Here is a 22,301-nt window from a genome sequence, read left to right as displayed (position 1 = left end):
ATGAATAAATAAATAGAATCTTAAAAAAAAAAAAAAAAAAGGGGGCAGCCCGGGTGGCTCAGTAGTTTAGCGCCACCTTCAGCCCAGGGCCTGCCTGATCCTGGGGACCTGGGATCGAGTCCCATGTCGGGCTCCCTGCATGGAGCCTGCTTCTCCCTCTGCCTGTGTCTCTGCCTCTCTCTCTTTCTCTCTGTGTCTCTCATTAATAAATAAATAAAATAAAATCTAAAAAAAAAAAAAGAAGATCGCTTCAGGGTCTTAAAGTTTCTCTCACAGAATGCCTATTAGATACAAAAGGAAAAATGATCCTGGGATCGAGTCCTGCATCAGGCTCACATACATTGTACGCCTCGACTGGGTTATCAAAATTAACATCATCATCAAAGCCTCTGGATGTGATAACCCCAGAAGGACACAACATACTTAGGTAGTATTCCAACTATGAATGCAAAACCTGATCTAATCATGAGAAAATAACAGATAAAGCCCAAATCAGGAACATGCTATTAAAAACAAAGATGAGTGCTTGTATTCTTCAAACTGTCAATGTCATAAATAATGTCATAAATAACGTAAGATGGCTTAAGAACTATTCCAGATCAGAAGACTATATACATGATCCTAGACTAGATCTTGTTCTGGAAGAGAAAACAAAGTTATAAAGAACATCACTAGGGCACCTGACAAAATAGGAACTGTAGATTACAGATATAGTACTATACCAATGTTAAATTTCCTATATTATGATTATATAAGAAAATAAACTTGTTCCAAGGAAACACACATTTTAAAGTATTGAAGGGTAATGTATGATAGATGCACTATTCTCAGCAAAAATAATTTGTGTTTTTATGAGTATATACATACAGAGAAAGAGAAGACAGAAATATGACAAAATATGGCAAATATTAAAAATTAATGATCTAGAAAAAGATACAGGTTATTTTTATTATTCTTTAAACTTTCTGTAAGTCAGAAAATTATTTCAAAAACCTTTTTAAAAAGTATTGACAACTTTCCCACGGGGGAAAATTTTCTTCTTAAAGAGGCAGTCCAGTTCTAAGTATCGAAAAACAAAAAAAAAAGATGACTTTGACAAAAAGCAAAACCTTCAAGGAGGTCAAACTCCCTCTTAATATACGGCATTGATTTCAATATATTCGAATTTATAAACAGAAAAAAATGCAAACACCAAACATCTGAATAAACCAGATCATAGATATATATAATGAAAGATCAATTTTACCTAACAATTTTTTCCAGGATTTGATGAGAGACTTTGCTAAAGATGTAACTTCTTCATCTGTACTCTGCTTGCGAATAGCATTTACTGACATTCCAATTCTTGTGGACTGCAAGGCAACGACAAAAAAATTTGTACAAGCTGTTTTATTTCAGACATTGTAGTGTTTCACTGTCTTCTCTCCCATTTTCTTATTCCCACTGCAGAATAGAAAAAAACAAAACCCTATTATCTGAATTCTTATGATAGAATACTACAGAATTAGGATACATGCATCTTCAGATCAAATACTAGACTCATCGAGGTTATTATCACAGAAATCTGCAAGCATGGAAGTTGCTACTGTAACAAGGCTGGTTAACTAATGAAATGAAATCAGTCTTTCCATACCTCTCAAAGAATAAAATATAAAATGTCTGATTTATATATAAGGCACACTGAAGCATTCGTGACTAATATCTTCACCTCTTTGCTTCTATATATTCTTCTACAAAGATTACTTCATAGATCACCTGCTGTGATTTTAATGAGGATACCCAAATATTACCATCTTCAGAGGTTTAAAAGCATTTTTTTGCCCGAAACCAGCATATAACCACAGATATTAAAGTAAACCTCAGAGAATATAGTTATGTATCATGTGGTAATAATATGTGCCCAGGATTATGCCAGGAGCATCCGTATTCATTAACCTTCCTAACAACTCTTTTATGTTGAGATCATTATCCCTACTTGTCCAGCAATATACCATTAGTAACTGGCAAAGCTGGGATTTTAACGCAGGTCTGCCCACCTCCAAAGTACATGCTCTTTCCAACACATCAACAGTTTTCAAATTGTGTTCAAAGAACACAAAAGCTATGACAGGCCAATTGAGGACGATAAAAAGAAAAAAAAAGATAAATTATTTAGTAAGTTCAAGTTGTTAGTAGGCAATCTTTCAAAGCATGGTCAATGGAAGAAAAAACAACAAAAGGAGTTATTAGTGGCAAAAAAAAAGGGGGGGGGGGGTACCCCTGCTGTAAACTTTAAGGCAGAGTAATAGATGGGTACTTACGGTTTCCTGCTAAATTATTCAATCTTCTCAATAAAGAGATTCACGACAGAAATTTTGTTCAAGAATTCAGAATATGTGTTTGGCTGAAATGGCCTATGTTATACCTATGGAAGGCTGTGCAAGGCAGATAAGGTTCCACAGCAGAAAGATAAAGGGGACTCCACAATTCTAAAATCCAAAAATGGTTTGGGATTAATGTTTTGGGAGGGTTTTCCCTCAAAAAAGTTTATTGCTTTAATAAAATGCTCTCAGTACTCTTTACAGAGAAGAAAATACTTTGAGAACTTTTAAAACTTTTTAGAATTTTTCTAAAACACTTCCACATAGACAATTTTCCAGAAGCCAGAGCCTGGGCTGATGGCATAGCCTACAACTGAGTGGACGCAGAGCTGTCCTACTAGATGTAGCTAACAGCTCAGAAGCCGGCTTGCACTTGCAGTCACTGTACCAAGTGTCAGGTTTGATCTCCTGATCTCAATGCCTTCAGCACTCCTTCTCCAGCACCATTCACAGCTCTTCCTCACGACTACTCCACAACCTACCCCACCAACCTAGAAAACATAGTTTTGGGGATGCCTGGGTGGCTCAGCAGTTGAGTGTCTGCCTTTGGCTCAGGGTGTGATCCTGTGGTCCTGGGATCAAGTCTCGCATCACGCTCCCTGCACGGAGCCTGCTCCTCCCTCGGCCTCTGTCTCTGCTTCTGTGTCTCTCATGAATAAATAAATAAAATCTTGAAAGAAGAAAGGAAAAAGGAAAGGAAAGGAAAGGAAAGGAAAGGAAAGGAAAGGAAAGGAAAGGAAAGGAAAGGAAAGGAAGAAAACCTAGTTTTGGAGCGAGTGGAAGAAATTATTTGTATTACTAATATAGTTCTGAAGCTTGCAGTTGACACAGATTGGCAAAGAAAATGGAATTTTAGGAAATAGAAGTAAGCAAAGACAAAAGGAGCGCATGAACAAATCATGTGCTGTGAGTGATTGCTTTTTAATTATCATGGGATGTTTTCATCATAACCTCCTGTTTAAAACCCATGAAAAACCCATATGGAGATTAGGCATATGTAACAAATATGCTTATCTAAGAGATTGTCCAGTCAAGAATAATAAGAAACGAGGCTGCTGAGATAGAGTGACAAAGATGCAGGTAGGTTATTCTCCCCCTTTTTAAAGAGGTTATTTGGGAAACATTAGAAGAAACTAGACAATCGCTTCTCGGCCTTTTGGCTAAGACCGAGTGCAGAAGAAACTAGACAAAGGAAAGGATTATGAAGCTATTTTACTTGGATAACTAAGTCTAAGTGTACCTGTAAGAATGCTCTAAACTCTGGATTTTTCCTAACACCAATACACTATAATTTATAGGATATAACAGGTGGGTTATGAAAAAAAGTGTGTGCTCAAATAACATGAAGAATTGTAGAGTTAAACAGATTTTCTTTTTTTTTTTTTTAAGATTTCTTTTTTTCATTTATTCATGAGAGACACAGATAGGCAGAGACATAAGCAGAGAGAGAAGCAGGCTCCCTGCAGGGAGTCCAATGGAGAACTCGATCCCAGGACCCCGGGAACACACCCTGAGCCCAACCACTGAGCCACCCACGCTCAACCACTGAGCCACCCAGGCGTCCCTAATCAGGCTTCTTGATTGCAGAACTGATAAAGGTTTTTTTTTATATCAACTATATAGTGTGAAATTCTGAGCAGAGATGTATGTATCCCTTTGTCCATGTCTGGCCATCTGGTTTCTACAGACCACCAGCTATGCAATAAGAAAACACTACCTTGGAAAGATGGGGAGGGCATTAAGCAGACTTAGGGAATCACATTGATGGTATATCAGAAAGGAATAAGTAGTGAGATTAAGAGATGCTGTTAGCATCACAGGTATTAAGCAGATTCATATGTTCTAGAAGAAAAATCACTTTATGATCACTCATGAGTTTTTGCCAAGATGATTCAAGATAGGCACCTGGGTGGCTCAGTGGTTGAGCATCTTCCTTTGGCTCAGGTTGTGATCTAAGAGTCCTGGGATCGAGTCCCACATCAGGCTCCCTGCAGGGAACCTGCTTCTGCCTGTTCTCTGTCTTTCTCTATGTCTCAAATGAATAAATAAATAAAATCATGGGGACCCCTGGGTGGCGCAGCGGTTTGGCGCCTGCCTTTGGCCCAGGGCGCGATCCTGGAGACCTGGGATCGAATCCCACGTTGGCTCCGGTGCATGGAGCCTGCTTCTCCCTCTGCCTGTGTCTCTGCCTCTCTCTCACTCTCTCTCTCTCATTCTGACTATCATAAATAAATAAAAATTTATAAAATAAAATAAAATCTTAAAAAAAAAAGATAGGCACTAAATATTAAAGTAAAAAACATAGAGCTACTATAAAACACTGTTGAAAGAAATTAAAGACCTAAAGAAATGGAAAGGCATCCCATATTCATGGATCCTAAGACTTAAATGTTAAGACTGCAATACTTAAAAAAAACTGAACTACAGATTAAATGCAATTCCTATTAAAATCCCAGCTGCCTTTTGTACAGAAATTAAGTTTGTCCTAAAGTTCACATGGAAATACAAGGGACCCAAAATAGCCAAAATTATCTTGAAAAAGAATAAAGCTGAAGAACTCATAATTTCCAAATTCAAAACTTACTACAAAGCTAATCAAGACACTGTAGTCCTATATAAGGAGACATACATAGATCATGGAACAGACTTAAGAATCCAGAAATAGGGATGCCTGGGTGGCTCAGCAGTTGAGCTTCTGCCTTCGGCTCAGGGTGTGATCCCGGGGTCCTAGGATTGAGTCCCACATCAGGCTCCTTGCATGAGCCTGCTTCTCCCTCTGCCTATGTCTCTGCCTCTCTCTCTCTCTCTCTCTCTGCCTCTCATAAATAAATAAAATCGTTAAAAAAAAAAAAAAGAATCCAGAAATAAAGTCCTATATCTTTTGTGATTTTCAATATGGATGTCAAGGTAATTCTTTACAGAGAAAATTAAAAAGGTAAACAGGTAGATGTCCATATGTAAGAGAATTAAATTGGACCTCTTCTTATACCACACATGATAATTAACTCAAAATGAATCACAGAACTAAATGAAAGAACTAAAAAAACCAAGAGGAATGAATTTCCATAACCTTGAAGTAGGCCACTGTTTCTTAGATTTAACATCTAAATCACAAGCACCCAAAGAAAATAGACAAATCAGACTACAACAAAATTTTAAACTTTTGTGCTTCAAAGAACACCACTAAGAAAGTAAAGATAACTCATAGAATGGGAGATAATATTAGCAAATCCTGTATCTGATTAAGGGACTTATATCTAGAATATATAAAGAACTATTACAACTTAATAATAAAAAAATAAACTATTCCACTTAAAAACAGGCAAAGGATCTGAAAAGACATTTCTCCAAAGAAAACATATGAATGGTTAAGAAGTACATGAAAAGATGTCCAATATAATTAATTATTAGGGAAATGGAAATCAATACCACAATGAGGTATCACTTCACACCCACCAAGATGGCTATAATCAAAGATAATAACAAGTGTTGGCAAGAATGTGGATAAACTGGAAACTTCATTTACTTGCTGCTGGGAATGTAAAATGGTACAGTCACTTGGGAAAACAGGCTGGCAGGTCCTCAAAATATTCAACATAAAGTTACCTTATGACTCATCATTTCCACTCTTTCAGATCTCTACCCAAGAGAAACAAAAACACACAAACTTGTATGTAAATGTGCAAAGCAAGAATCATAACAACCGAAAAAGCAGAAACCCAAATGTTCATCAACTGACAAATGAATAAACCAAATGTGCATATCCATTCAATGGAACATTATTTAGCCATAAAAAGGAACAAAACACTGATACATGCTGCAACATGAATGAACCCTGAAAAGATTATGCTAAGTAAAAGAAGCCAGAGAGGTGCCTGGTTAACTCAGTTTGTAGACCATAGGACTCCTGATCTTGGAGTCATGAGTTTGAGCCCCACACTGAGGGGTAGATTATACTCAAAATGGAAAAAAAAATTTTTTTTCTTTAAAAAAACAAACAAAAAAAAGGGATGCCTGGATGGCTCAGTGGTTGAGCCTCTGCCTTCAGCTCAGGGTGTGATCCTGGGGTCCTGGGATCGAGTCCTGCATCGGGCTCCCTCGCAGGGAGCCTGCTTCTCCCTCTGCCTCTGTCTGGGTCTCTCATGAATAAATAAATAAAATTTAAAAAAAAAAAAAAAAAGCCAGACACAAAAGGTCATATATTGTATGATTTCATTTATATGAATTCTCCAGAATAGGTAAATCTAAGGAGACAAAGGGTAAATCGATTAGTGGTTGTCCATGGCAGAAGGGGGTTGTACCTGGGGGTAATAAGGAATAACTGCTAAAAGGTACCCCAGAGGCTAGCTTCATGCTGGCAGCAGCTGTCAATGACAGATCAAGAAAGTGAGATCTAGGGAGATCAAATCAGGGCCAAGAATCCACCTTCCTTTCCTTTCATTGTGAGACTTCAAACTTGGAGATTCAGGTTTTATTCTTCTTGAGTAAGGCAACATTTTTCTATAATTAACTTAGTAGATTACTGATTTATGTTACCATCTTAAAAAAAACAAGTTAATAATGGTTTACACCATAACAAGACACTATAAAAAACTTAATGGTATTAAAAATCTTTGCTATTTTATGACAATTACCTATTCAAATCATGACACATATTAGCACATACCTGTAATAATTCCAGGGTCATGGGAATATTCTTAAGCTCCTTCAGTAAATCCAATGCTCCAGCCTATAAAATAAAATAATTGCATTTTATATAACTTCCTAGATGATAAAGCAGGATTAACTAGAGATTGAAATTTATGTTTTCCTATTCACAACTCACTATGGCTCACTTATTCATGTGAGAATAGTATATATACAAAAGAGGGGAAAGGAAAGAGAGGTAGTGTTTTCCAAATAATGGTTGCAACTCATTAAAGAAATATAAAATCCATTTACTGGATTATGACCAGCATTTATTAAGTATTGCTTTCTTAAAGTTCATTTTAAGTAGTATTTGCTTATGTGTCCCAATTAGAAATGTGTTTCTTACTGTGATAGCATCGCACACATCAAATTTCAATGAAGACACCTATATGATTAAGGAGCCAGCCAATCCTGAGAAAGTGTGAATGGGGGTCAGAAGATGCTACAGCACCTCTAGCATTCACTCACACAGAAGGAAAGGGGGGAAAGGGCCTATTTTTACTAGAATTCTCTTGAGGTCTCTCTGTATCTTACTGGTCTATCACAAAAACTCTGCTGTCTACCTGATTCCTGCAAAGTAGGAAAAAGCAAATCCTAAAGAAAACTGAGAATTAAGATGTCAGGCTCATAGACCTGTCCACTGCCATCTAGAAGGACTACCATACTGATGATGAAGATGGAACAAAATAAGGCTCCTAGAAGAGTTACATAAAGCACCTAAAGTTAAAAAAGGAATGAAATACACTGAGAAGCAACAGCACTACCTATACCTTAGGGCCAAATATTCTCTTTGATATTAATTTAATGTACTGTATTTAATATAATACATTCACTTAATCATATTTTATTTAGTCTATAATACTTACTATACTACATTTAGACATATCATTATTCTATATGCCACTAATGAAGAAAAAATGTTAAACTACAGCATAGTATTATCACTTTTACCTTTGTAATTCTTTTAGACTTGAAATTTTTATCATGTATCATCTTTTACACATATAAGCAAAATAATTTGGCTAAGGTGTTTCTAAAACTACATCACATTCAATGCTTATGAGTCCCTTACTGACTCGGATTCAATAATATTTTTATAACCCACAAAAAGTTGTGTCAAAAACACAAGTAGTGCAGCATTTCATAAAAGAATCCATCAAAAAGAGCTAAGAGCCTTTAGCTCTTAGCTGGCTTGTAGTATGTAGAGCTAGCTGTTTTTCATCCTCACTGCTCTTCAACCATTTGGTTCCTCGAGGTTCAAAGTGCACTCCACTAATGTTTTTCAGAGTTTCGTCTAAGCCACTGACACCCACTCTCCAAATGTTGATGCTGGGTTTGATGTTCTGCCTGTGAAAGTACATCCTAACAGCCATCTGGGCAACAATATATGTGTAACTCATTCTGCTTTCTGAAATGCCAAAATACAAAAACTAGGCATCCTACAAATCAATGAAACACAGCATATCCCAGGAAAACAGAAAGTCCTAGAGCATGTCGCTCATTATGCACTCCAAAGGAAAAAACAAGCACAGAACCTCATCGTATTATCCTATTTCTTAAATATAGTATCAAGTAAAGGCTTCTAGTCATATTTTTCCTCTTCCAAGGGTGCCTGGGTGGCTCAGACAGTTAAGCATCTGCCTTCATCTCAGGTCATGATTCCAGCAGGGTTCTGGGATTGGGTCCCACATTGGGCTCCCTGCTCAGCAGGGAGTCTACTGCTCCCTCTCCCTCTGCCTGCCACTCCCTCTGCTTGAACTCTCTGAGTCAAATAAATAAAATCCTTAAAAATAAATAATTAAAGTTGAGACATCAGACTTGGCTGGTGGAGAATAAAAAAGGAATAATTAAAAAAATATTAATTTTTCTTCTGGCAACAAACAGATATATCATTGTAATTTTGCCCAGTACCTCATAAATAAAAACTTAAGTTCAACAGCAATTTTGAAACAGGTTATTATGAAGGATTTTAATGATTTACTGCTTAAAGATTCTTTCTGATTTTAAAATTCTATGAATTCTTTTCATTTAGAGGTAACTAAAAATAATGAAACATTATAGTTGTTAGATAAGAAAACACTGACTTTAAATTTACTAGTAATCAGGATTTTTTTTTCTTTTTTTTTTTAATTCATAAGAAACACTGAGAGGCAGAGACATAAGTAGAAGGAGAAGCCAGCTCCCTGCGGCAAACCTTGATCCTGGAACCCTGGGATCACAACCTGAGCCAAGGTGCCCCTAATCAGGAATTTCTACAGGAATGACATCTCTTGAGCAAATGGGGTCTTCAATCCCCCATTTGCAAATCTCAAAACCAAAACCCTCTGAAAATCAAGATTTCTTATAGGATTTTCAATTAACTTGTTTACCAGCAACACCTAATCTCAACAAGATGTAAAGCCATTTATGTTCTATATATCCCGTTTCATGTGAGAGTACTACATTTCACTATAGAAATGTTAATGTCTGATAAATGGGAACTGCCCAGATCTTGTTAAGGATATATGATGTAGGGACACCTGGGTGGCTCAATGGTTGGGCACCTGCCTTCCGCTCGGGTTGTGATCCTGGGATCCGGGATCAAGTCCCGCACTTGGCTCCCTGTGGGGAGCCTGCTTCTCCCTCTGCCTGTGTCTCTGCCTCTCTCTCTCTCTCTCTCTCAGTGTGTGTCTCTCATGAATGAATGAATAAATAAATAAATAAATAAATAAATAAATAAATCTTTAAAATAAAAGTATGTATGATGTATGTACCATATTATGTTAATAAAATCTGAAAATTGTGGAATTCTCAAATATATCAGACTCTAAAAGTTTTGATTAAGAGATCGTGGACTTGTATCTTATAACTACCAAGGATTTTTTCCTCCACCCATGTCTCCATGACTTCCTAATCCATTTCTAACCTAGGATCAATTAGAAAGAAGATAAAGAATCACGCTTCTAAGAGTCCTTAGACTCACAGAATGCTGTCTGTCACATATAAAGTTGATTCTTCTAACACATCAGCAATGTGGCAATAGGACTTAAGTTATTTTCCAAAGAGAAGCAATAGATAGATTTGCATTATTTTCATCACACTCTCCCTTTCTACTCAGATCTCTTTGGTGAGACTGGAGTTAGAGATACAAGCTATGGAAGGAAGAAGCAGCTAAATAAATTTCATGGGATGAAACTGACCTTTCTTGTAAATACACTATGATCTAGCCAAATAAGATAAATATTTCAAATAAAGTTCTTTAAGAAATAAACAACTATGATGATCTAAATGAGCAAAAAGGCAAAAAACAGATTCAGCGACAAAAGCTTCTTTGAATATTACCATTGGGCCAAGCACTGTTTTAAATACTTTATATATGTATTACTTCATCTTCACAATAAACCCTATAGAAGCAGATATTTTTTTTATCCCCATTTAACAGAAGAGGAATTGGAAATCCAGAGAGTTTAAGAAACTTGTACAGTCATAGGACTATTACTAACTAAAAAAGGTTAGATCTACCCAATTCCGTCAAACTACATCTATGCTTCTCAACAAATACTCGTTAACTGTGTAACTTGAAACTCTGAGGATACAGCAATGAGCAAGACAAATCCTTTCTGACTTTAGGGAATTTAAAAATAAACATAAATCTTTGAGCATCTACTTGAAACTCTCAATTATACAAAGAAACAAACTCAGAAAAGGAAAGTGACTTGGCCAACTGATAGGTAACAGAAAACGATAAGAACTACAATTTCCTGACCCTCACACCACCGTTCTCTCCATTTTGTAAATCCACTGGCAGCAGTTCTGCTCTGCGAACTGGGGTGAGCAGCATTACTAATAAACAAGAAACTATATTCCACCCCTCCCCAATCATCACTTGCCTCTAAAGGTCAAGCCTATTAGATTGCAGCATCACCTACAGATAATGATGCAAGGGAAAGAAAGATTCCACCTTATCTTCCAGAGTCAAATTTAGTTCACATTACTGGCTGAATAATAAACAACAGCTACCACATGACTTTATTATATGGATGGTACTGTCATGAGAAACAAGTACTTTTACAAAATACCGTATTCAAATTTGTATTGTGCACTCAGCATATACAAGCTTGCATAGGATACAAACATCCTCCTCCTCAAGGAGATGTAAGGAGAAGGAAGCAACACAGAACATACAGTGAAGAACACGGGATGGATATATATATATATATATATATATATATATATATATATATATAATCAGATCTAAATACACTAGATCTAAATTCAATTCCTAATTATAAGATCTTGGGAATGTTATTTGTCCTTCTCAAGCTTCAGCATCTTTATATGTAGGAGAGCTTAATACACTGATCTAAAACAGTTAAAATGGTCAAATGGAGTAATATGGCACATATGAAATATTGAAAAAGAATGTCTGACACACAGGAAGGAGATGGTTGATAAGGGGTACAAAGAAATAAAAAGATTTATCTACTTCCATCATAACAATATTCTCAAAGAGCCATATAAGCCAGCATTTTAATTGTTATTTAACCCAATCAACTCCAACCCCTTAGAATTATGAGATTCCAAGGTGCTATTAAAAAAATTAAGGTGCTATTTTTTTAAAAAAGGAAACACTGTAAATATTTTAATTATGGCTCAGCAACATCACTATATATTAGGAATTATAATTGTATTATGTCACCTCAAATTTGTAGTTATTCTCAACCAAAAGCACAAGCAATGAAAGAAAAAATAAATTTGACTTCATCAAAATTGAAAATTTTTGAACTTCAAAAGACACTATTTAGAGAGTGAAAAGATAGGGACGCCTGGGTGGCTCAGTGGTTGAACGCCTGCCGTTGGCTCAGATCTTCAGGATCCAATCCTGCACAGGGCTCCCTGCAGGGAGCCTGCCTCTGTGTGTGTCTCTCTCATGAATAACTAAATAAAATCTTTAAAAAAAAGTGAAAAGATAAACCACAAAATGGAAGACAATATATACAAATCCTGTCTCTGATAAAAGTCTAGTATGCAGAATACAAAGAAGTCTTACAATTCAATAATACAAATACTCAGTTAAATGTGCAAAGGATTTGAACAAACATTTCTCCAAAGATACAGAAATAGCCAGCAAACAACGAAAAACCATCATCAGTCATCAGAGAAATGCAAATCAAAACCACAATGAGATACCTCTTCATATCCACTGTGATGGCTATAATAAAAAAAGACAAAACAAGTGTTGATGAAGACGTGGTTAAACTGGAACCCTCAACCCATTGCTGGTAAGAATTAAAATGGTACAGCAGGTGTGGAAAAGTTTGGTAGTTACTCAAGCAGTTAAACATAGTTATCATATGATGTAGCAATTCTACTCCTAGGTACATATCCAAGAGAAAAAAAAAACACAAAACAAAACCATATGTCCATACAAACACCTGCACAAGAAGATTCTTAGCAGTATTAATAATAACAACCAAAAAGTAGAAATAGCCCAAAATGTCCATCAAATGATGAATAAACAGGGCAGCCCGGGTTGCTCAGGGGTTTTAGCGCCACCTTTGGCCGGGGGCGTGACCCTGGAGACCTGGGATGGAGTCCCACATCAGCTCCCTGCACGGAGCCTGCTTCTGCCTCTGCCTGTTTCTCTGCCTCTCTCTCTCTCTGTGTCTCTCATGAATAAATAAATAAAATATATTTTTTAAAAATGATGAATAAAAAAAATGTGGTATATCCACTAGTACATTAGTGCTACATAGTAATACAAAGGAATGAAGTACTGATACCTACTATAACATAGATGAATCCTGAAAACATTAAGTAAAACAGGCCCCTCCCAAAAGACCACATATTGTAGGATTCCACTTATACAAACACATGCTGTATAATCCTATTTATTGAAATATCCAAAATAGCAAATCCAAACAGAGACAGAAAAAGATCAGCAGTTGAGGGGGGTGCAGATATATGGTGGTGACTACTTAATGAGTACAGGTTTCTTTTTTGGAGTGATGAAAGTGCTTTTGGGGTGCTTGGGTGGCTCAGTCAGTTAAGCATCTGCCTTCAGCTCAGGTCATGATCTCAGGGTCCTGGGATTGAGCCTGAATCGCATCCAGCTCCCTGCTAGGTAAGGGGGCTGCTTCTCCCTCTGCTCCTCCCCACTCCACTCATGGGGGGAAGCGGGGGGGGCACGCTTAAAAGCTTTAAAAAAAATTGCTCTTAAATTAGCTAGCATGGTGATAGCTGCACAAATCTGTGAATATACTAAAAACCACTGAATTGTATATTTTTAAAAAGAGAACTGTATTATGCAATTCAATAAGGTGGTTATAAAAAATTGTGTAGTCATTCTAAATTTCAATTTATACTAATCAATCTAACCCTGATATGAAAACCAAAGTTTTTTTCCTACAATCCAGGTATCAGGGCAGCCCAGGTGGCTCAGTGGTTTAGTGCCACCTTCAGCCCAGGGCGTGATCCTGGAGTCCTGGGATCGAGTCCTACATCAGGCTCCCTGCTTGTATCTCTGGCGCTCGCTCGCTCTCTCTCTCTCTCATGAATAAATAAGTAAAATCTTAAAATAATAATAATAATAATAATAAACAAAGCTCAACACCACTCACAAAATCTATGAATTTGAAAATTCTAAGTTACCTCACTCCTTCTCCTAGAGTCATGTCATAAATCCTTTACAAAAACAATACAAAAGGTTTTTTAACCTTTGCCATATTCTTAAGGACTGCCAAGATTTTTAATTCATCTAATCTTTATTAAATTATCTCAATTTACCACCAAAGAAACAAAAAAACAACAAAACATTTTATAGATGTTAAGGAATTTGCCTAAGAGCACACTGCTAAAGTTCAGAAGAGGCAAGATTTCAATCCACATTAGGAGTCAGACTTGCTTATTGACATCAAGTCAAAATGACATTTAAAAAAAGTTAAAATGGGGCAGCCAGGGTAGCACAGTGGTTTAGCACCGCCTTCAGCCCAGGGTTTAATCCTGGAGACCTGGGATCAAGTCCCATGTTGGGCTCCCTGTGAGAAGCCTGCTTCTTCTTCTGCCTGTGTCTCTCTGCCTCTTTGTCTCTCATGAATAAATAAATAAAATCTTAAAAAAAAAAAAAAGTTACAATGACATTAAAAAAAAAAAACAGCTAATACCTGAAAATTTGGAACTAACTTATGCGGTTCATTAAGCCCTCAGAGTGTGCACTTAAAAGTGGCTAATGCTGTTTAAGACCAAGTATACACATGGGACAACATTCTGGATAGTACTGGGGTCAGGATATTGACTGGGTATTTAGAGAAACCTGACTCCTTTAGAACAGCAAATATCCTTACTTTCTGGTCTTCTATTCACCTAATTATACCCATGCAAGGTTCAAAAAGAGTCTTCTAGAGAGATACTGCAGCTTAAGAGAGTAGTACTGGCTTTGAGTAAAATAGATTTAGATTCACATCTTCATCCAGCCACTCTCTAGCTATTTGGCTTAGGACAATTCGCTTAACTTTCCAAATAGTTTCCTGATTTTCATAATGGGGATATTACTTATTGTGCAAAACTGCCCTAGGAGTAAGTACTTAGCCCAATGCCTGGCTCAGAGTAAGAGTTCAATAAACGGTAACTGTTTTTATTATTACTTAAATGTGACATCTACACTTTATTAACACAAAGTATCCAATAATAGCACTTAAACTTGCCAACTCAAGAGGACAACTACTATTTTTCAGGCAAACTTTACTTTTTCATAGTGTAAAAATATTTTAAAAAGCTCAGAGAAAATCTAGAAACCATACACACACACTCACACACACACAGAGAGAAGTAAGTCTATCATAATCCTACAACCCCCAAAACAACTTCTGCTAAACTACTGACCTCTTAAAAAGCTATTTGTGGGTTGATGCGCTTTGGAGAGCAAAGAGGGAGAGCCATTCAGACCACTTCCCTTTATTTCATTTGCCAATTTGAATTTCTGTAAGATATACAGAAAAAGGGAGAAGGAAAAAACAAAAGAGCCAGTCATTTTTATCTTTTTTGGGGGGAGGCAAGTTTCCATATTGGTCAAGTTTTGAACTATCAGAAAAATGAGATTTGAGAAATATCTGTGGAGTTTATCCTCATTTTCCCCCAGACTCATTACTCCCTTATACCTCGAGAACTGCAAATAAGTACAAACTGGACTTCTCCATACTTATCCACTACAGAATGACTCGTTTTTAAGAAACACCTATTACAAGGAAAGGAAACAAACAGCTCATATATTACATGATTAACAGATTATACATTATAGCCTGAATTAGAGAAAAAATTACCCAACAAAAGGCCTATTTCCCTCAGAGCTTCTATTGTGGGAATCTAGGGATCTCCAGGTAAAGAAAAAAACTTTCCAATTTAAGCAAAATAACAGAAATCTTCAGCCTATCAAATAACCAGATTTCATCACTTGTAGTGGGGAGTGAAAGGGCTGTTATCAATGAGAAAAATAAACAGCAAAGGTAATGTCTGGAACAGAAAACAAACAGGAAATGCTTTAAAAGACTAAAATTGCAAATACAGACTAACAGTATGAAATTACATGCTAAGCAAACACACCTGTTAAAAAAAAGAGGAACAGACTACAGATGAAGTCTTAAGAATTCAGTGTTGAACACTATTTTTTGCTCTGTTAAACTCTGGCATGCTGCCCAGTAAAAAAAAAAAAAAAAAACTGGGTCCAGGGATGCCTGCCTGGGTGGCTCAGGTCGTGATCCCGGGGTCCTGGGATGGAGTCCCGCATCAGGCTCCCTGCAAGGAGCCCGCTTCTCCCTCTGCCTGTGTCTCTGCCTCTAATTAATTAATTTAAAACATTGGGTCCTGGCTTAATCCAAATTGTACAGTACCTAATTTCAGTAGGTGAGCTACTTAAACCTCTCTGGCTCAATTTCTTGTTCTGCAAAATGGGTACACCAATAATAGCTTTGTTGTGAGTCTCAAAAGAATCTTTTGATGCTTTTTAACTGTAAAGAGCTGAACAGGGACGCCTGGGTGGCTCAGTAGTTGAGCGTCTCACTTTGGCTCAGGTCCTCATCCTGGAGTCCCCAGTCGGGCCTCTCACAGGGAGCCTGCTTCTCCCTCTGCCTATGTCTCTGCCTCTCTGTGTCTCTCCTGAATAATAAATAAAATCTTAAAAAAAAAAAAAAAAAGAAAATGCAGTAATAATAATAATCAAGTGCTGTAGAAATCCAGAGCAACGATTCTCTCCTTCACATTAGCATGAGGAGGAACGTATTTCGTAGGTAAGGAAGAAGTTATTTCAGATACGCTGATACTGAAAATGTACTGAGCAGCGTGGAACAAATTCGGGCGAAGACAACCATGGAGCTGCAGCCCAAAACAGACGACTGAATCCGAGAGCTGAAAGCAGTAACGCTGGTGGACAAAAATGCAGAAACTGCGAGATTTCCTACAAACCACAAAGAGGATATGTTCATATAAACACGGTATCAATAACAAGATAAGGGACCCCTGGGCGGCGCAGCGGTTTAGCGCCTGTCTTTGGCCCAGGGCGCGATCCTGGAGACCCGGGATCGAATCCCACGTCGGGCTCCCGGTGCATGGAGCCTGCTTCTCCCTCTGCCTGTGTCTCTGCCTCTCTCTCTCTCTGTGACTATCATAAATAAATAAAAATTAAAAAAAAAACCAAGATAATAAATGCCACTGGCATTAAGTGTGAGCCACCTGGAGTAACCCGCAGGACCCCCGGCCGAAGGCACCGCTCAGCGCATCCCGTGCGTCGTGCTCCCGGCTCCCCGCATACGACCACCTGGCAACACCCACCTTTTGAAAAACGCTGAGCAGCCTGCCCCGGGCACCAGCCCCTGCACCTGCTTACCTACCAGCACACCTGTGGCGTGGTCGGACATGGGTGTGTAGCTCTCTCCAAGAAAAATAAGACCCATAAAATCGAACTTACCAGCTTGACGTCTAAGACATACACAAACCCCCAAGTGATGCTCCCTCGCCTCGCCGGCCGGCGACCGTGCAGGAGAGCGGATTCCCTCGACGCTCAAGCTAAAGCAGCGACGCCGCCGGCGCAGGTCCCCCCGCGAGCGCAAACAAGCCCGCCCCGAGCCGGCGGCTACGCGGCGCCCACGAGCGACCCGCGGCGCCCAGACCCGGGCGCACCAACGCCCCCCCCGGCGCCCGCGCGGGCAGCGCCGGCGTGGGGGGCCCGGGAGCCCCGGGGGCCCGGCCCGAAGCCGCCCGGCCTCCCTGCCGGCCCGCGCCGCCTGCCGCGCTCACCGCGTTCTTCTTCTGCACCATCTTGTCCATCTTCTTGGCAATACGGACCACCTCGTCCTCCATGGCTCCCGCAGGTCTTCCCCGCGCCCAGCCCGTCCGGGTCGGGAGGTGGGCGACGCTGGAGCTGAGGGCGCTGCAGGCCGCGACCAAGCAGGCCCGGGCCTAGGCCCTTCCACGCCAACCAAGCCCGCGGCGGCGGCGGCGGCGGCGGCGGCAGCGGCAGCAGCGGCGGCGGCGGCGACGGCGGCGACTCCGCCCCCGCAGGCAGCTCCAATCGAGCTCCGCGCTCACTGTGCAGGCACCGCCAATCGACCGCGGATCGCTGGGAGACCGCGCGCCCTGCCGCCTGCCAGACGGGCGTCGGCCGAAGCGCGGTCGACGCGATGACGCGCAAAGTGCGCGGCGGGGCCTGGGACGTCGGTCGGAGGCGGGGCCTGGGTTTGCCGCGCTGGGGCCTCGGGCCCGCCCCCGCGCGGGTGAGCGGCGGCTCCGCGCCCCGGAGGGCGGGAGGCACAGGCGTCGGCGGTTTGTGGAGGCGCTGGGAGCTCGGGCTGCTCGCCTGGAGCGTCCCCTCCCGGCTGTAAGCTCCGCGGGGGCCGAGGCCCGGCCGTGGCTCTGGAGCCAGGATGCCCCACGCGGTATTTGAATACAGTCGACGCTGGACACAAACGTCCGCCACCAGGAAACCAGGCATCTCGCCGCTCCTGAAGGTGACTGAGGACGTCGACCTCGTTGAGGCCCGTGACCAACGACACGAAGCCAACGGAGGGAACGGAAACACCCTATTATTAGCACTGGAGGGTACAGGCTCCTCCAGCACGTCCTCGCCCGGTTACAGCTGCTCCCACCAGCTCCTGCTGTTCGCAGGCCGATCCCCAACCACGTGCAGTTACCACGAATCAAAACTCCCCTGTTTTTTCCATACCATAATGACACATTTTTCCTACTTCTAGCTCAGTTATTTTGGGGGAAGAGGAATGTTGTCCTTTTCCCTTTCTCATTATTTCCTGTGTTTTATCCCCTTTTTGAGTTTTTATCATTGACTCCCAAATTAACTTGCAGGGAGACGGTATGACTGCGAAGGAACCGGTTCTAAGGTGTTGGTTGAGGTTTGAATTGTCAGTTTTTATAAATATACTAGTGTCCCGAAAAAGAACTTGTATTCTAGGGGCACCTGGGTGGCTGAGTCAGCTGAGCTTCTGACTGTGGGTGGGGTCATGATGTCAGGGTCCTGGGCGGGGGGAGTTGGCTCCGGGTTCTCACTCTCCCTCTGTCCATCTCGCACCCCCCCCCCCACTCTCAAATCTTGAAAGAAAAGAAAGAAAGGAAAGAAGGGAGGGAGGGAGAGAGAGAGAGAGGAGAAAGAAGAAAGAAAAAGGAAAGAAAGAAAGAAAGAAAGAAAGAAAGAAAGAAAGAAAGAAAGAAAGAAAGAAAAAGCATTTGTAGAATAGCAGGTAGAAGGTTCCATACAGGCTCATTACCTAAGAATTAACTTTATTGTTCAAATACTTATATTTTACTTTAATGCATTCTATTAATGTGTGTAAAAACCTCCATTTATGATTATGAACTTGTACATTTACTCTTAATTGTCACTTTTTGCCCCCCCTTCCCCCCCCCAAAGAATCAGCTTGGTTTGTTTCGGAGAGTGCACTAGCAGGGGAGGAGCAGGAAGAGAGATAATATTTTTTTTTTAATTTTTATTTAGTTATGATAGTCACAGAGAGAGAGAGAGGCAGAGACACAGGCAGAGGGAGAAGCAGGCTCCATGCACCGGGAGCCCGACGTGGGATTCGATCCCGGGTCTCCAGGATCGCACCCTGGGCCAGAGGCAGGCGCCAAACCGCTGCGCCACCCAGGGATCCCAAGAGAGAATCTTAAGCAGCTCCATGGAGTTCAATGGGAGGCTCCATCTCAGGACCCTGAGATCATAACCTAAGCTAATAAGTCAGTCACTTAACCCACTGAGCCACCCAGGTGCCTGTTTGTTTTTTACTGTGGTAAAATACACATAATGTCATCAAATGACTAAAACAATTTAAAACGAGTTTGATATCCTTTATCCTCGGGAAAACCATGCATGGATTGGGAGAGTACAGTGCCTCACAAGCAGTGGGAGCACCACTCACAAGGGATTTGGGGCAAGAGATTCTAGAGCATTGACAAGACAAAGGGGAACACAGGGCATGATTGGCTAGGAGGTAGGGGAATTCCTTACAAACACAGCAGGTCCTATTTTCTAGGGTAAAGTAGGCTAGCTAAAGCTGAGTTAGAGGAATGCCATGGGTGTATGTTAGATTTCCCTGACAGGGTTTCCCTTAAGTGCAGGCTTAGATATGTGACTTAAGCCAAGGCACAGGAGCGGTCCCCATTTTATGGGCCCCAATATACAAGTAACTTATAAAATTTGCCATTTTAACTAATTTAAAATGTGCAATTCAATACCGTTTAGTACAATCACAATGTTAAGCAACCATCACCTTTACTTCCAAAAAGACTTCTATACATTTCATCACCTCAAAAAGGAACCCTGTGCCCTTCAGGCAGTCACTCCTAATTCCCCATCCCCCAACTTTTGGCAATCACTAATCTGCTTTCTAGCTCTATGGACCTGACTATTCTGATCCTTTCATATAAGTGGGATCATACAATATGTGACCTTTTGTAACAGGCTTCTTTCACTTAGCATAGTGTTTTCAAGAATTATCTATGATGTAGCATGTATCACTATTTCATTCCATTTTATGGCTGAATGATATCGTGTTATATGGCTGTATCACATTTTGTATTCATTAATTGATATATATGCACATGGTTTCAACAGGTTACCTGTCGCTGTTCCACATTTTCACTCTTGTGAATAATGCTGCTATAAATATTACACAATACAAGGTTTTCTGTAAACACCTGTACATTCTTTTTAGTATGTAACTGGGAGGGAGTTGCTAGGTCTTAGGGGAATTATTTAATTTTGAGAAATTGGCCTGTTTTCACATAGCAGCTGCCCATTTTACATTCCCACCACAAACGTACTTTCGGTTCCACTTCTCCATATCCACAGTTGTTTTACATATTTTTACTTGTTATACGTATTTTTTAAAAGACTTTATCCATTTGAGAGAGAGCATGAGCAGGGATGATGGGGAGGCGGGTAGGGAGAAGCAGACTCCCCACTGAGCAGGGAGCCCAAAGAGGCAGGGGTCTCCATCCCAGGACCCTGAGACCAAGACGAACAAGAGCTGAAGGAAGATGCTTAACCAACTGAGCCACCCACAGGTGCCCCTGTTTTTATGCATATTTTTTATTCTAACCATCCTCATGGGTGTAAAGTGGATTTTTAAAAAACATTTTATATATTTATTTGAGAGAGAGGGAGAGCACACATGCACACGCACAAGAGCAAAGGGAAGAGCAGAGGGGAGGGAGAAAGACAGAATCTCAGATTCCACGATAAGCACAGAACCCAATGAGGGGCTCATCTGACAACCCTGAGATCAGACCTGAGCAGAAGCCAAGAATCTGCCACTCAACCAACGGAGCCACCCAGGTGCCCCATGAAGTGGATTTTAATTTGCACTCCCCTAATGAATAACTGTGCTAAGCATATTTTAATGTGCTTATTGGCCATTTGTATATCTGGAGAAATGTCTATTCAAGTTCTTTGCCCGAATTTTAATGAGGTTCTTTTGTTTTTGAGGATTTTTAAATATTTTCCGACACTAAATTCATTAGGTACGATTTGCAGATCTTATTTCCCATTCTGTAGTTTCTCTTGATAGTGATCTTTGATATGCAAACCTATTCAATTTTATTGAAGTCCAACTTATGTTTTCTTTTGTTGCTTGTAATTTTACTGTCATATCTAGAAAATCATTGGCAAATCAAGATCGTGAAGATTGCCGTTGCCATTTTAATAAGATTGTCTTCCAATTCATAAAAATGGAATGTCTTGGGGCACTGGTTGTCTCAGTTGGTGGAGCATGCAACTTTTGATCTTGGGGTTGTGAATGCAGGCCCCACATTGTAGAGTTTACTTAAAAATAAAAATAAATCTTTAAAAGAGTGGAATGTCTTTCCTAAATTAGGTCTTTTCACAATATTTTTAGTGTACAAATCCTTTACCTTAAATTTTTTCCTAAATTTTATTCTTTTGAATGCTATTTAAAATGGAATTTTCTTAATTTCCTTTTCAAATTTTTTATTGCTAGAATTTACAAATACAACATATTTTTATATATTGATTTTGTATCCTCCAAATTGGCTGAGTTTATTAGCTCTGTTTTTTTTTTTTTAACTCTTTAGAATTTTCTACATAATAAAATTATTTCATCTGGGGACACCTAGGTGGCTCAGTGGTTGGGTGTTTGCCTTTGGCTCAGGTCGTGATCCTGGGGTCCAGGATCGCATTGGGGCTCCCTGAGGGAAGCCTGCTTCTCCCTTTGCCCGTGTTTCTGGCTCTCTCTCAGTCTGTGTCTCTCATGAATAAATAAAATCTTAAAAAAAAAAAAAAGTTGATGTAAGGGTTATATTAATAAAGGATAGGGATCCCTGGGTGGCGCAGCAGTTTAGCGCCTGCCTTTGGCCCAGGGCACAATCCTGGAGACCCGGGATCGAATCCCACGTCGGGCTCCCGGTGCATGGAGCCTGCTTCTCCCTCTGCCTATGTCTCTGCGCCTCTCTCTCTCTCTCTCTCTCTGTGTGACTTTCATAAATAAATAAAAATGTAAAAAAAAGGATATAAAATGCTTAGGATAGTGCCTAGAACATCTCAACTACTTAAATTACATTTTCACTTTTTTAGTAATTTTTACAAAAAGAAATGGTATGTTGTTAGAGGAGTGGAAATATGTAACTACTTTTTTTTTTTTTTTAATTAAATCCTATACCCAACATGGGGCTGGAACTCATGGCCTTGAGATAAACACTCACATGCTACTAAGCCAGCCAGGCGCCCATCATATATCTACTTCTAAAAATAGCAGTAAC

General features: G+C 39.9%; 1 protein-coding gene across 3 annotated transcripts in view; it reads right to left on the bottom strand.

Annotated features, from left to right (window-relative positions):
- Window positions 1–18,215, bottom strand: part of TCEA1 (transcription elongation factor A1) — a 40,612-nt gene extending 22,397 nt beyond the window's left edge. The window contains exons 1-3 of one of the 3 annotated variants that reach the window (XR_011996662.1): window positions 17,316–18,215; window positions 7,027–7,089; window positions 1,247–1,443 (exon numbers count right to left, since the gene is read on the bottom strand). Coding sequence is in view for 2 of the 3 variants with exons in the window: in XM_026011450.2 (XP_025867235.1) it covers window positions 1,247–1,352; window positions 7,027–7,089; window positions 17,316–17,378 (232 nt within the window). In the remaining variant the exon portion in view is untranslated. The remainder of the gene's footprint in view (window positions 1–1,246; window positions 1,444–7,026; window positions 7,090–17,315) is intronic. The other 2 variants (XM_026011450.2, XM_072734725.1) reach the window with 2 other exon arrangements.
- Window positions 18,216–22,301: the final 4,086 nt, after the last annotated feature.

Source organism: Vulpes vulpes, chromosome 13, assembly GCF_048418805.1.
Source record: "Vulpes vulpes isolate BD-2025 chromosome 13, VulVul3, whole genome shotgun sequence".
NCBI classification, from domain to species: Eukaryota; Metazoa; Chordata; class Mammalia; order Carnivora; family Canidae; genus Vulpes; species Vulpes vulpes.
The sequence above is the reverse complement of the archived record's forward strand: the minus strand, read 5'-3'. Positions and strand labels throughout refer to the sequence as shown.